The 14,160-nt window shown below is 43.9% G+C and overlaps 1 protein-coding gene across 3 annotated transcripts in view; it reads left to right on the forward strand.

Moving 5' to 3' along the window:
* Window positions 1-1,395, forward strand: part of SCG5 (secretogranin V) — a 54,290-nt gene extending 52,895 nt beyond the window's left edge. For all 3 annotated transcript variants that reach the window (XM_082734316.1, XM_082734314.1, XM_082734315.1), the window contains one exon: window positions 816-1,395. In XM_082734316.1, the coding sequence (XP_082590442.1) occupies window positions 816-911 (96 nt within the window). In that variant the 3' untranslated portion in view covers window positions 912-1,395. The remainder of the gene's footprint in view (window positions 1-815) is intronic.
* The last annotated feature ends 12,765 nt before the right edge of the window (window positions 1,396-14,160 follow it).

A 14,160-nucleotide genomic window follows, 5' to 3' on the forward strand; every position in this document is an offset into this window, starting at 1 on the left:
TCTTCCTTATGTTATTGTTCAGTTACCGGAAGGTGACTTCAATAAACAAATATCTTCCAAAACTTCTGAAATTTTTTCTGCTTGCTAAATACTATGTTGTAAAGCTCCAATTACTAGTTCACATCCAAACCTCAAAAAATAGATATGTATTAGAGGAGGACTGGAAAAACCTTGACTCATTCAGAGAAGCAACAGATGAAAGATTTCAGACCATGAAGTCTTTAGTCAAAAATAAAGGCACGTTGTGTTTAGCTTACTTCTTTTCTTTAGCTTTAGAACTTGACTGAGGAAGGTAGAAGTGATTGCTTGGGCCACTGCTGAGTCCTCTTGGGGTGGAACACTGGCGCAGAAGAACCAGTACAGCAACGGGATATCCTATGGCCAGTCTGCAGATGCTAATTCCCACTTGGTTCTGATCTGTCGTCTTCTTTAGAACGTTCTTCTAATTTAATGTGTTTCCTATGCTCTCTCCCACTAAAGAAGGCCATAGAATAATAATGTTATTTTGAATGGGGCTTGGCATCTAAGTAGTGAGAACTTATTAGCTGGTTCACACCAAATCTTTGTGCCAAGAAGCAGGAGCGAGACATATTGCATCTGATAAAGAACTCCTTGGTTATGTGAAGGAAACAGTTAGACACATCTGTCAGACGCTGAGGTATTATAGATGTATTGGAGTAATCAATCACTAGGTAGGTGGTAGGTACCATTGTTCCCTTGTTTCTAACCCAATAGGCCAGAAGCAATTCTCACTCACGTCTTTTGTGAGATGTCTCTGACGTTCACGAATAATACAAAACCACGTTTTTTTTCAGAGTGTCAATCCATACCTACAAGGACAGAGACTGGACAATGTGGTCGCCAAGAAGTCGGTCCCCCATTTTTCCGAAGAGGATAAGGACACAGAATAAAGTGAAGATGCTGGGTAGAAACCCACACCGCCTGTTAGCCCTCGGTATGGCTTATGTGCACGTGTGATTAGAGCCCCTGTGAACGGCAGCATGTTTCTAATTTAGACTAGTATGGATGAGAAGCAGCTGTATTTTGATATTGCATTGTCCTTCACGCGGACAGCTCTGCTTTCTACTAAATTAGAAGAAGAGCTTTTTTCTTTTTAAATGTGGATCTGTAGTGGGCATTAAAATTAAAGTGTCTATATCACCAACAGTAAAGAGAAAGACGATGAATGAAATGTCCTCGGAACTCTTGTAGTTTAAAATGGTGTTTGGGGCCACACTCTTTTTTGGCCGAGTCTGTGAAAAGCTGGCATTTGATTTTGATTATGTAGTTCCCCAGCCCTTGGGCGTCGTTACCCGTCAGTAAAGGAGACTGCACTCGAGAGGAGGAGCCGACACATTTCACTTGGCTACATCTTAATAAATGTGTATGCGAGCACTGGTGTGGGAAGCTTTTTTATTTAGAGCATTATAAAAACAATTTATTTGCTTACGAGAACAAACTCCCAGATACGGTCTTATCTGGTCTGAACGCGCATACTGTGAAGTGAATGGGGGCTGGCACCACGTCTTCATTTTACAGATGGCGGGACCAAGACTCCTGGCTTCCGTGAAAAGCTGGAACCGGTACTTGTCAGTACATGAGGATGGAGGTCTTTGACTTTGAGTTATTGTGTCTGTTCATCAAATATCGGGCTTCTGCCACATGCCAGGCACAGGGCTGGGCTCTGCGGGCACACAGGGGACTCGGGCTGACACCGTCAAGGTTCTCAGGCAGCAGAGCCTACAATCCGGGTCCCAAAACCTCTTTCGGTGAGCTTAGAGCTGGTCAGTCTGTGTGACCAGTGGGCTCCTCAGTTTAGTTTTTTTTTGTTTGTTTGTTTGTTTGTTGTTTTAAGATTTATTTATTTGAGAGAGAGAGCAAGAGCACAAGCAGGGGTTGCAGCAGAGGGAGAGGGAAAAGCAGACTCTCCACTGAGCAGGGAGCCCGATGCCGGACTCGTTTCTACGACCCTGGGATCATGAGCTGAGCCGAAGGCAGATGCTTAAAAAACTGAGCCACCCACGTGTCCCTCCACAGCCTATTTCTGAAAAGGTGGGCAGTTTTCATTCAGCTGAGTCCTCCCAAGTCAGAAAGCCAATTTAGTGGAAGGCTAGCAGGATTCAGCGCACCTATGAGATTACTTCCGTGTCCTTTACCACGCTTCACTGTAAAGACGACAACAGTTTCAGGCTTTGAGATGACTGGTCTCAGCCCCCTGGTCTCTGAGAGGGAGACAGCAGTGAGGAGGCACTGAGGGAGGAAAATGGATCATTCTTGATTTAATTTTAATGAGTGCACATTAAGTCTGAACGTTGGCGATTTATCTAACAGGAAGAGCCTAAATTGTCTTTAGTTAACATGTGGGTTAACATGTGAGTCTGTTATGATCATTTATAAAAATCAAGAAAGGCACTGGCATCTTTTTCATAGCAGGACACGTTTTTTCTAGAGAGCTTCTGCAGGCAGTTTCCCCACATTTCACAGCATGATTTCTGAAGTGCCCTGGCCACTGGATTCCCAAAGATCGTTCCCGCGTGTCCTAGAGCCCTGCGGAGCTGGGAGGCCTTACCCCATGAATCTTGTGTTTTGTTGGCATTTAGTTACTTTTTCCTACCAGTTTTAACTCTCACAGAAAAACCAAAGGCTATCTCTTTTTCTGTGATTGGACAGAAGGAAAGAAAAATGGCTAAAAGCAGATGTTTTGAGACCGGGAAGACGAAAGTGAAGTGAAGCAGGAGGAGGTGAGGTCATTGTGCCTGTGTTTGGCTTGTTTGTCCTCAGAGGTGCCCTGTTGTTCTCTGAAAGGCAGGCTGGGTTTCCAAGACTCTCTTGTCGGCAGAGCTCTGTCCACGTCTAATGTGAGGTCACTGAGAGGAGAGGAGAGGGTGAAAGAGTGTAAGGAACCAAGGTATTGCGCTTTCTTTCCCAGGAGCTGCATCTTCTCTAAGGACGCATCTCCTGCTAGGTGAGCATGTTATCTGGGCTCCCGTCATGTTGCCCCCTCCCCTGGTCCCCTGCAGCAGGAGGAGGCCATGGCTTCTGCCATATTGGTCATCCCCGGGTTACTTCCCCCACCCTGTGTGGCTTCCTGGCCCCTCCATCACCCTGTGACCCATTTTCTATGTTAAATTCCTTCTGTTTGAAATCTTTAGAATGCTTTCCATTTTCCTGATTGGACCTTGCCTGATAGAGTCATCCATTGGGGCAAGAATTAAGTACTGTGAGAAAAATTCTGAACAACCAGGGTGGAGAACAGATAGGATGGTACTTCTTGATTGTTCATGTGAATAGGATTCACTTGAGGCTATTCTTAAAAATATACACTCTGATGCAATAGAACCAGGATAAGCCTTAGATTTTGCATTACTTAGAAGTTTCTAGGAGATGCTGATGCTACTGCTAGGAGATGATGTTCATGATGGTCCATGAACAACATCTGAGTAGCACAGAAATAGGGGAGTAGGAAAAGATGACTGGAAGAAGGTGAACTGCTCCGAGAGACCAGTTTAACTTAGTCTGAATTTATAAGGACCCTGTCAGCATTGCCACTCTCAACACCTTTGGAAGAAAAGCAGATGGCAGACAAGAGAGTGGGCCCCATGGTAAAACGTAAATAATTCACAGATCTGAAACCCCCAGAGAAAGCCACACAGAGATGTGAGACTTTGTTATGGATTGGGCAGAGACCAATGATTTGAGAAGTCAAAAGAATGTAGGAGATCATGTGGACCAAAGTCAAGTCAAGGAGTTGGCATTTAGGGGTGGAGGGGGGAAGTTTGGATTCTTGACAAAGGAAAATTTTCAAGTGACCATAAATGATGTCTCAGTAGAGACAACTACAAAAAAGTAGTTAGAATTGAGTGGAACTAAAGACCAGTTGAAGAAGTAGAAAAACCATGAAGTCAGGGAACAAAAGACAGAATCATCAATGCGAGAGATAAAGTCAAATTAGAGAGGGGAAGGTCAAGGTACCCAGGTTCTGTACCACAGAAAGCTGTACCACAAGTTTGTAGAGTACAGGGTTAACTTGAGATCCAGAATATTCTGCCAGTAATTGGACTCCTGAGGGCCCATGCATATATGTTCTTTCTCTTCTTCTTATAAAGTTCTAATTCTCAAAGGAATCTGTCACCCTCAAAAGGTTAGAAATCACTATCAAGAGTAGCATGGTGTGAGCCACATTGGCAGTCACTGTGGAATATAAAAATTTGTCATGAGGGGCTCTTGAGAAAGAAAGAAGAGGACAGAATAACTTCTCTCATGTGGATTTTAAAAGGGCATCATCATGGTCAATCATTATCAATGGCTTCTACAACAGTGGGTGAAAAACCAAGAAATCAATTCCTAATGGCTAGATCAGGCCAGCAGCATCTGAACCCACCGGAAAATCAGATCAAGGAGAGGTGGAGATTATGTGCCTCCTGCGATTGACTAATGAGAAGCAATGTCAACAAAATACTCTTGCCATAACAATTTATCACGAACCTCTTGATCGAAGTCTCTGCCAATAGCAAGCACAGGAAGTAGAAAAACATGGTAAACACACCGCTGAGAAGCAGTCACCAAAATCTAGAATGGGGGAGACTATAGGACAAGGGACCTAGCTTTCATGAATGAATGAATGGCAGCAATTGAAACAAAAGGTTGTGGGGAGAGCTATTATAGATTTTACAAGACTTAAGAGACATAACAAACCAAATACAATGTGTGAGTCTTATTTGTATCCCGACTCAAATCAAATTAAAAAGACATTGAAGAGACAATTGACTAGTGACAGACTGAATATTTGGTAATACAGAATATTATGGTTTTATATATACATATATATATATATATATATATATATATATATATATATATATTTTAAAGATTTTATTTATTTGACAGAGAGAGAAATCACAAGTAGGCAGAGAGGCAGGCAAAGAGAGAGGAGGAAGCAGGCTCCCTGCTGAGCAGAGAGCCCGACGTGGGGCTCGATCCCAGGGCCCTGGGATCATGACCTGAGCCGAAGGGAGAGGCTTTAACCCACCCAGGCACCCCTATATATATATTTTAAAAGAGCTCTCATTTCTTGGGGATAAATTCTGACTTATTTATAGATGATAAGCTGTCTTGGAGTGCCTTTAAAATAAGCCACTGGTAATGATGGTGGGAGGGGTTTTGGAGGTATAGATCAAGTTTGGGCATAAAGTGATAACTGTTGAGGTTGGGTCATGGTACATGGAGATTTGTCGTACTTCTGTCCTACATCTGTGATTATTTGGAAGTTTCTACAATACAATCACAATTAATGGTTTAAATATAAGAGTAGTTTATGTATGGTAAGCATTGACCTAGAAATAACAATGTAGAATAAGGTATAAAGCTTTATCAGAGAAGGCTATGGAAAAAGTGAGGAACCAAACAGGAAGATTAATGAAGAGAACTTCCCCGGAAATTCTGTGCAGGGACCTAGCAGTGTCTTCCCAGAAGAGAAAATCTGGTGGTGGTGATGGTGAAGGGTCAGAGTCCCTGGGTGGAGATGGGAGTTTCATAGAAAGCAGAAGGTGACTTGAAGCAGTAAAGAAGGGAGACCTTCATCAGACTGATCAATTCAAAAGGGCCATTTCTTTCTGGGGGAGACTGGGCTGCATCTACAGAAGAAACCCATCAATTCTCCTGGGAGCTGGGTCATTAACTAACCTCTGGGATCTGTCAGTTTTTCTGCCATGCTCCAGACAAAGATCTTTTTTTTTTTTTTTAAGATTTTATTTATTTATTTGACACAGACAGAGATCACAAGTAGGCAGAGAGGCAAGCAGAGCGAGAGAGAGGAGGAAGCAGGCTCCCTGCTGAGCAGAGAGCCCGATGCAGGATTCAATCCCAGGACCCTGAGATCATGACCTGAGCAGAAGACAGCGGCTTAACTCACTGAGCCACCCAGGTGCCCCTCCAGCCAAAGATCTTAAAAGTCAGGAAGGTTGTTATTTCTTCCCCCCATCTGCTCCCAACACACATACACAGTGAACTAAAGAAGATGAAAGAAGGAAGAAAAAAGAATACTTAACACGGGCCAGAATGTAAGGCCTAAGCGCTAGCACCATCACCATCAGATCGAACTCCCACTGTGGGCATAACCATCGGGAGACCTCAGGGAGCAGTTAACACAGCATGGGGAGGGCAGGCCACCCTAGCACTGGAGGAGTTTACAATGGGAGCGTTCTAGAAGAGAATTACCTCCATTCTGACTGCCAGGAGAGAGAGAGAGAGAGAGGACTTTTCCAATTACTCAGGTAGACACAAAGGGCAGAAGAACCATCCTTTCTTCCTCCCCCTTCCTTTGAAATCTCTCAGAGATACCAAGCTTCCCTGAGAAATGTCATAGATAACAGCCACAGCCAGAGGCATGGGGCCCTGGGACCAGAAGTCTCCAGTTCTTCCGTATCTGCCACAGCATCACAGGGTGATCACTAAGGTGCCACCGCCTTGGCCCAGAGGGACAAGGGAGCCAAGAAAACAGAAACGTTTATTGAAAACAGCAAATGTCAGGTAGATGGCTAGAGGAAGTCAGTCCTCCTGGGACAACTGTGGGGCAGTTGTCAGAATCCTTAGGGGGCGGTGGGGGAGGGGTGTGGTTGACCATTATACTTACGGCTTGGAGGCAGGCACAGAAAAGAAAGAAAAAATAGTAGGGGATGTGGGTGGGGAACGGTTAAGAAGCACACTTCCTGGGGGGTTTTCATTAAATGACTTGTAGCAAATACTGATGGAGGTATAAGGTAAGTGTGTGGGGAGAAGAGATAGGAAGGCAGCGGCAGTAAAGCTAGACCAAGGAAGCCAGCGTGGTGTGCAAAGTTGAACGTTTCGGGGGTGGCGTCGTGGGGTCCAATGGCAGGTGAAATAAAGATGATGGAGGCAGAGGGTGCCAGGCTGGCACACCATTGGGCAGAATGTTGCAGCAGCTCCCGTCCAAAGCCTAGTTATTACCTCATCTGTGAAAGCCCCCATTCCCCCATTTCTAGTCTCATTATTACTACAAAACTAAAGCAAAAGAAAACGAAATAGTTACTGCTCTTTCTCTGACACCCAAGAATAGCACCTGTTTCGCCAGACCTTACCTAGAGCCCTTTTCTAGCAATGGTGGTGGGAGTCAGCAAACACCTATTGTAAGGGGGCAGAGGGAACTATCCATGAGAGCATCCAAGCTGCAAGGAGCACCTGGTGGGCTACTGGTTTCCTCAGTACTGTGCGATCAGCAAGAACACTCCATAAACCCAGCAGTCTTTTATGTATTCAGTAGTTATTCAAGCATATCCCCGGCAGGTGGTCCAGAATCTCCCTCCCCAGGGCTCCTCCAAACAATTGCCTAAGAACCCCAGGGTCCGTCATCAGTCTGGAATTGGGGAGTGGGGATTGCCTGAGCACCGTCAGCCGCCGCAGGCATTTCTTGCCATAGCGTTACCACTGAAACTTGGCCTTGCCTAATGTCTAGACAGTTATCTAGTGCGATGCCAGACTCAGTCCACCGGATGGCTGATGTGAAGTTAAAACATGCTGAATGCCCAGTCACAGCTGTCTTCTAGAGGACAATCCAGTTCTGAAAGCTGGCAGAACTGGTCTGGTATGTGCCATCCCGCCAGCCTCTTCCGTCCCCCTCCCTCCAAGGACCCCTCATAATTAAACTAGGTCTAGTTATACCCTCTCTCAGGACACTGGGATCCACGATACTAGAGAAGCTGGCATTGGAAAGAGCCCTTCCATGGGGCACCCAGTTGACTCTCTGCAGAGAGGATTTCCGCACACACGGGTGGAGAGGAGGGCGGAGATTCTTTCTGAGGTTCTGTGATTCATCCACTAATACCTCAGGCATCGTGGCTGTGCCAGGTGGGGAGAAAAAATTAATTATGAGCCCAAGGAACCCACAGTACCAAGAGCCCGATAGGGTAGCAAGAGGCACAGTAGGATGTGTGCAGGTATAACGAGAACCCACAAAAGGGGCAGCTGACCTACGATGATGGGTGGATCGGGAGAGGAAGCCAGAAGGTCATACCCACGCTGAGTCTCCAAGAGTTTTTCAAAACCAGGAGGGAGAATGCTTCAGGCAAAGAAACACATGCACACGTGCAAAACCGTAGACGAAAGCACGAGGGGGAGTTCAGTCCGGTGGTCATGTAAAGGGTAATAGGTCGGGCAAAGCTATGGGGTAAGCCTGGTGACAGAGGCAGAGACTGCATTATGAGAGCCAGATGGGTAATACTGAATGGTGTGGGCTTTATCGAGAAGGACGAGAGTCCCAAGAGGATTCTGTAAGGGGTCGGGGCATTATCAAGTTCGTATTTTAGAAAGATCCCTAGGGACAGTGTGCAGGTGAGGCCGAAGGCTGTTCAAGTTTGTCATCTAGACAAGAAAGAATAGAAAGGCAAGAGCCAGGGAACTAGAAATGCTGACATTTCAGGGCACAGAGAAATTCCAGGTCTTATGAGCCCTGGAAGCTACCTGCGAAGCAGACAGACTCGATGTTGGGTGCGTCTACCAACTTTGTCTCGCTGTGTACCAAAGCTTAATCCTGGGAGAATAGGAACCCCGATGCAGTGGGTAGATATCCTTCCCAGCAGTTTTCCCCTAGACATACAGTCAGGTCAGAGGTCATTTTCTCCCCCCACTCAGGTAGCGCTGGCTCTCTGAGCACTCTCCTCTGTGTTTCTGGGAGATCTTACACACGCTTCCATACACTCTCTGGAACAGGCCATAATAAGAAGTGTTACTATCTACACAGGGCACATTTCATATACGCGGTTCATTTCATCCTCCCTCCTCACGTTTTTCCCATGAAGCTTGTGAGGCTGAAAGGTTACATGACTTAACCAAACCCCCACGGTTAGGAAGGGACAGAGCTGGAACTGACCCTTAGGTCTCCTGGACACTCTTCCTCTACCTATACACATTGCGACTAGATCCTTATTTGCTTATCACATGTCTGCCTCACTCTGCCCATTTTTTCTTTCTCTGCTGGGGCCTGGCTAAGGGCCTGACAAAAGCAGTAGCTGCTGAGAATGAACTCTGTGGGATGTTTTAAAGAAGTCGTAGAAGTTTGATCACGTAGAGTATGTATAAAGAGGGAAGGGTGGTATGTTCACTTCTTACTTCGGTAGGGTTGACAGAAGGGCATGAAGTTGTGTGTACGATTCTCAAATCCTTTCAGACCCAGCCAGTAGAACGTCTCCCTTCTTTCCTGAGGCATTGCCCGATGGCAGCCGTTAAAAAGTGTCAGGGCACGGAATTCAGAATTCTAACCAAATATCTTAATGTGCTGCACCCCAGGGAGTGCTGTGGGTGACCTATTTCTTAGCGAAGGGGACCGGACCACTATAGTGGTCCTGCTTACGTTGAGGGTGAATCTGTGGGCAGGCTCCACATCAGGTTACACCACAGGCTTTCATCTGCTCATGACCTCTGACCCTGGAAATATCTGGGAACCATGTTGGCAGCAAATGGGGCATACGCCGCCTTGAACTATATCAAGTGCTCTGGTAACAGCTTTGGGAATTAGAACAAAGAAACTTTGGGAAACTTTGGCCTGTCGATGGGGAGCTTTCCTAGAGCCCTGGAAGAGAGCCCCAAGGAGAAGTCCTTGAAAGGAGTCAGTTCCATTGCTTCTCAAAAGAATGTCCAGGGCATTCATGAGGTCCACTGAAAGCCAGACCTATTTGAAGGGGCGTATATCTTAAAAAAGTAATATTCCCTGAAGCCTGGGCTTTACCAACTGCCTAAACATGGTGAGATTCAAGATGCTGGCTCTTTACCTACTTAACTTACTGTTTCTAAAGGAAAAGACTTTGTGGCTGTCGGGCTGTTCTCTCCAAAGAGTCTGGTGACTTCACTGTGGATGAATCAGAAACATATGGATCAAATTTCCTTCTAAAATACACTTCAGTTTGGCAATTAAAATAAAATGTGTACAAATATAGCAGATTTGGTGGCCACCAGCCCTGCGAGAAGGGGGTGGCCCAAGTTACCATAACTATTTCCTGAAAGAAAACTTGATTGCTAATGGGCGCAGAAGGAGCCATGGTGAAATTTGGCAAGAGATATGTGGATGGTGCACCTTGGCTTCTGAAACTTGTGAGCAAAGACAGGGTGTTTATGAAGATTCTAGTAGACATAGTCCTTGAATTTGGGTTTCAGAATACTGACTTATAAGTTAGAAGGAAAGATTCTTTTAGGAAAAGCAGTGCTGAAAATTGGAATGGGATAGACCTAAGAGCTCATCCTAACAGACTGAATGTTCCATTGTTTGATGAATTTAATAATATGGCAGTAGACCTTGTTGAGAAACAGAAACCAACAGAAACCAAAAATGTATACACAGGAAACCTAAAAATGTTTTCAATAACTCTTAGCAGAGGCAACCAAACACATGAAGAGTGAGAAACATCTTAATGAAAACAATTTGGCAATTACAGTGATTTATCCACAAGGAGGGTATCATACGAATTTTTCATTTTTCAGGTCACTTTCCGTAGTAGGACTCGTCACATCACCATCCTTTCTTCATTCATTTATTCTTTCAGCAATAATTTACCAAGAACCTATTCTAGGCACCCAATACTAAGCCATGCTCTGGGATTTGGGAGTCTTACTCAAAGATGTACAACATACAGACTCTTCCCTCCTGTAGTTTGTAGAAAAACACAGAAATCAATGTTTAGCTATTTGTATACAAATTGTTACATACTTGATCCTGTACCATCCCAGCTGAGCAGAGTAGTTAGGCACAGAAACTTTGTAATTAGATTGGCATTTGACCTTGGGTTCTGCTATTTACAAGTCCTGTGGCCTTGAGTAAGTTATTTCATCCCACTGAATTTTACTTGTCCATTTGACAACTGGCAAAGGGTAATCTCTACCTCATCCCATTGATGTGAGGATAAGCTCCCCGCAATACAACCCTTGTATTAAATCTTGGTTTGGATATCAAATTCAGAATTAGTCAGATTTCAGTGCAAGAAAAGTGATCTGATGCAAGGAATTGGGTGATTACAGAATTACTAATGATGTGGAGGAGCAAGGGGCAGGGATCCACAGCTGGGCTTACCTGGTCACCAGCATAGCCGGGATCCAGAGATCACGGAGCGCTGACTGCTCTCTCTTTGATGACTGATGTATGACATCCCCAAAGCCATTGTCTTGACACAGGAATGCTGAGTTTGCCTGCAGCTGCTGCCTCTCATAGCAGAAATATCAGCAGAAGCATAGTTTCTCTCTCTTGTCTTCCATCTTCAAAATCTTGTGGAAATGTATCTATTCAGTGTTCTAGTTTGCTCCCAGAATCCTAGCTGCCAGGGAGTCAGCTAATGTCATTTTTAGCTTTCTAGCCCTTGTAACCCAGAAAGGAACATAGAAGTTGATGGAAGCAAATATTGTGTGTCAGCTGACAGTATTTAAAATATTGTCCCAGTGTTAACATATGGTAAGGTCTTATATGTTAATTATGATTGTGATAGATACACAAGTCGAAGCCAGCATTCATAAACTATTATTCTGAGGTGTGAGGTCATCTATATCATATTTTCCTTCTCTACTTTGTCTAAAGTGTATAATCAGGAAATCCATATTTTCCATATAGGAGTGACTGACACCCTGGTAAACGGAAGCCTCCTTCAAAGGTCTAGCCTAGTTACTCTCGTCTCAGTTCACGGAGTCTCCATTTTCTAATAGCTCCTAATGAGAAAGTGTGGTCATTTCAGAGGTTACCCTCTTTTATCTTTTTATTTTGGGGGGATACTTTTTGGGGATTTTTGTTTTGTTTGTTTTTTTAGTCAGGGAATGGCTTCTTCTCTCTCTCTCTCTCTCTTTTCCTATAGATTGTTCTACTGCTTTCATTTGTTTGAGGCAATTTCACTTTAAAAAAATTATTTATTTGAGATAAAGCGAGAGCAAGCCAGAGAGAGAGAGAGCGAGAGAGCACAAGGAAGGGGAAGGGCAGAAGAAGAGGGAGAAGCAGACTCTTCACTGAGCAGGGAGCCCAATGCAGGGCTCCATCTTCGGACCCTGCGATCATGACCTGAGCCGAAGGCAGACGATTCACCGACTGACCCACCCAGGTACACCTGATTTCAGTTTTTGATTATTGATTTTGTTGCCAGTATTTCGTTCTTTCTTTCTTTCTTTTTTTTTTTTTTTTAAGATTTTATTTATTTATTTGACAGAGAGAGAGGGAGAGAGAGAGAGTGCACAAGCAGGGGGAGTGGCAGGCTGAGGGAGAGGGAGAAGCAGGCTCCCTGCTCAGGGAGGGATATGGGACTTGATCCCAGGACCCGGGATCATGACCTGAGCTGAAGGCAGGTGCTTAACCAACTGAGCCACCCAGGCACCCTGTGATTAATCTGTTTTAAAAAAGGAAACCAACCTACTTATTTGATGCAATGAGGTATGTTCTAAAGAAAATAAATAATTATAGCTAGAATGAAAGTAAAACTCAAACTCAAATTTTTATCATTACTATTGACATGGGAATCACTTTTCCCTTTAGTGCACAATGACACGAACAAACAGGTGAAGATGGAAGTTTTTCTTTTTCATTTTTTTCACTGTACCTTAGCTTTTTTATTACTGTTGGTTTTTGAACTGGGCTGTTAGCTGATTTGTCCTACACAGCTTTTGGAAGCTTGCAGATTGGATGATGCTAGAGTGTCTGATGAGGACGAATGCATTATATTTTTTTAATATATTTTTTTAATTCATTTGAGAGAGAGAGGCAGAGAGAGCACAAGCAGAGGGAGCAGCAGGCAGGAAGAGAGAGAGAAGCAGACTCCCTGCTGAACAGAGAACCTGACTTGGGGCTCTATCCCAGGACCTTGGGATCGTGACCTGAGCCAAAGGCAGACACTTAACCATCTGAGCCACCCAGGTGCCCCCTAATGCATCATATTTAGATGACACCAGTTATTCAATGAGGTCTGATTACTTTGCTACGAATCAGTCACATCCCAGAGAACTCTGAGAGAGGTGGGCAAAGCAGGTGTATTGTAACAGCAGGTGAACTTATGGAGTGAGAGGGGTCAATGGAAGAGCCAGAAAGACAATGGACTTAACAGTCTATTCCTCCCCATCCCCCACCCACAACCCATAAGAAATTTTCCAAATCACTTTTTACATATGCCCTGACTGTTGATTCATCAAAGATGTCTTCAATGGATTCACAACTCAAACCACATTGCCTTATTTTTTTTTTTTTAATAAAGAGAAGAACTGAAAATGTGACTATAGTATTTCTTCTATTTTTACAAATGGGTGTGTTCAATGCAAAACATGGTTGCTGGCTAATACCATGTTTGTTGATATGCTCAGATCAGCTGTAACATTCCCAAATGAAATAGGATCAAATACTTTCACATGCAGTTTGCCTTCTTCCTCCCCTTCTTAACAGAAAGAGCTTTTTTGGATACATTTTGTCAACACTGAACAGAGTAAACATCTTTTTCAAGAGACCAGAGTGGTTTCCTTCTGATTCACTGTGGATGCCTACAGGAGTATTTCCTTTTAAGTTAAAGCATTTTACAAATTCTTCCTACCGAATCAACTTACATACTTTTGTCTTCACTATTTTTAATAAGTAACTTTTCTTACTGAAAAATTCATTTCCCTGTGTCCCAACCTTTCTGTGATGCTTGAAGAAAAGAAGCAGAGTTCATTTAAAACACTCTTGTTTATGATGGATAAAACCACAAACTTTTTGTGATGTTAACCCGCTCACAGAAAGAGAATCTGAACTTCAGAGTACTCTGTGTTTGGAAAGAAGGCACACCAAGGAGAATGGGCTCATTTCAATTCAATATATTATAGGAAGGAAAAGATCAAGGAAGAGCTGGTCTTAAAACTGTCAAAATATGAGAATTTGATGGGAAGAAAGAAGGAAAACAGAGCAGTTGGAAATGCAAAGATAAAAGAGTTGGATCCAGACATGTCTATGTAATTTCCCAGAAATGGAAACTGTACTGGCAATTTGGAAAGAGATATCAAGAAACAATATGCATTAAATGTTGAGTGTTTCTTGTAGCAATGAACTTGGAAGGCTCTTAGAACACATGGCATGATGGGCTTATGATTCATCTACATATGGCCTTATGCTTGGTGACTGACAAAGGGAGAAACCAAGTTTCATAAGGAATTAAACCCTGA

Source organism: Mustela nivalis (assembly GCF_964662115.1).
Source record: "Mustela nivalis genome assembly, chromosome: 6".
NCBI classification, from domain to species: Eukaryota; Metazoa; Chordata; class Mammalia; order Carnivora; family Mustelidae; genus Mustela; species Mustela nivalis.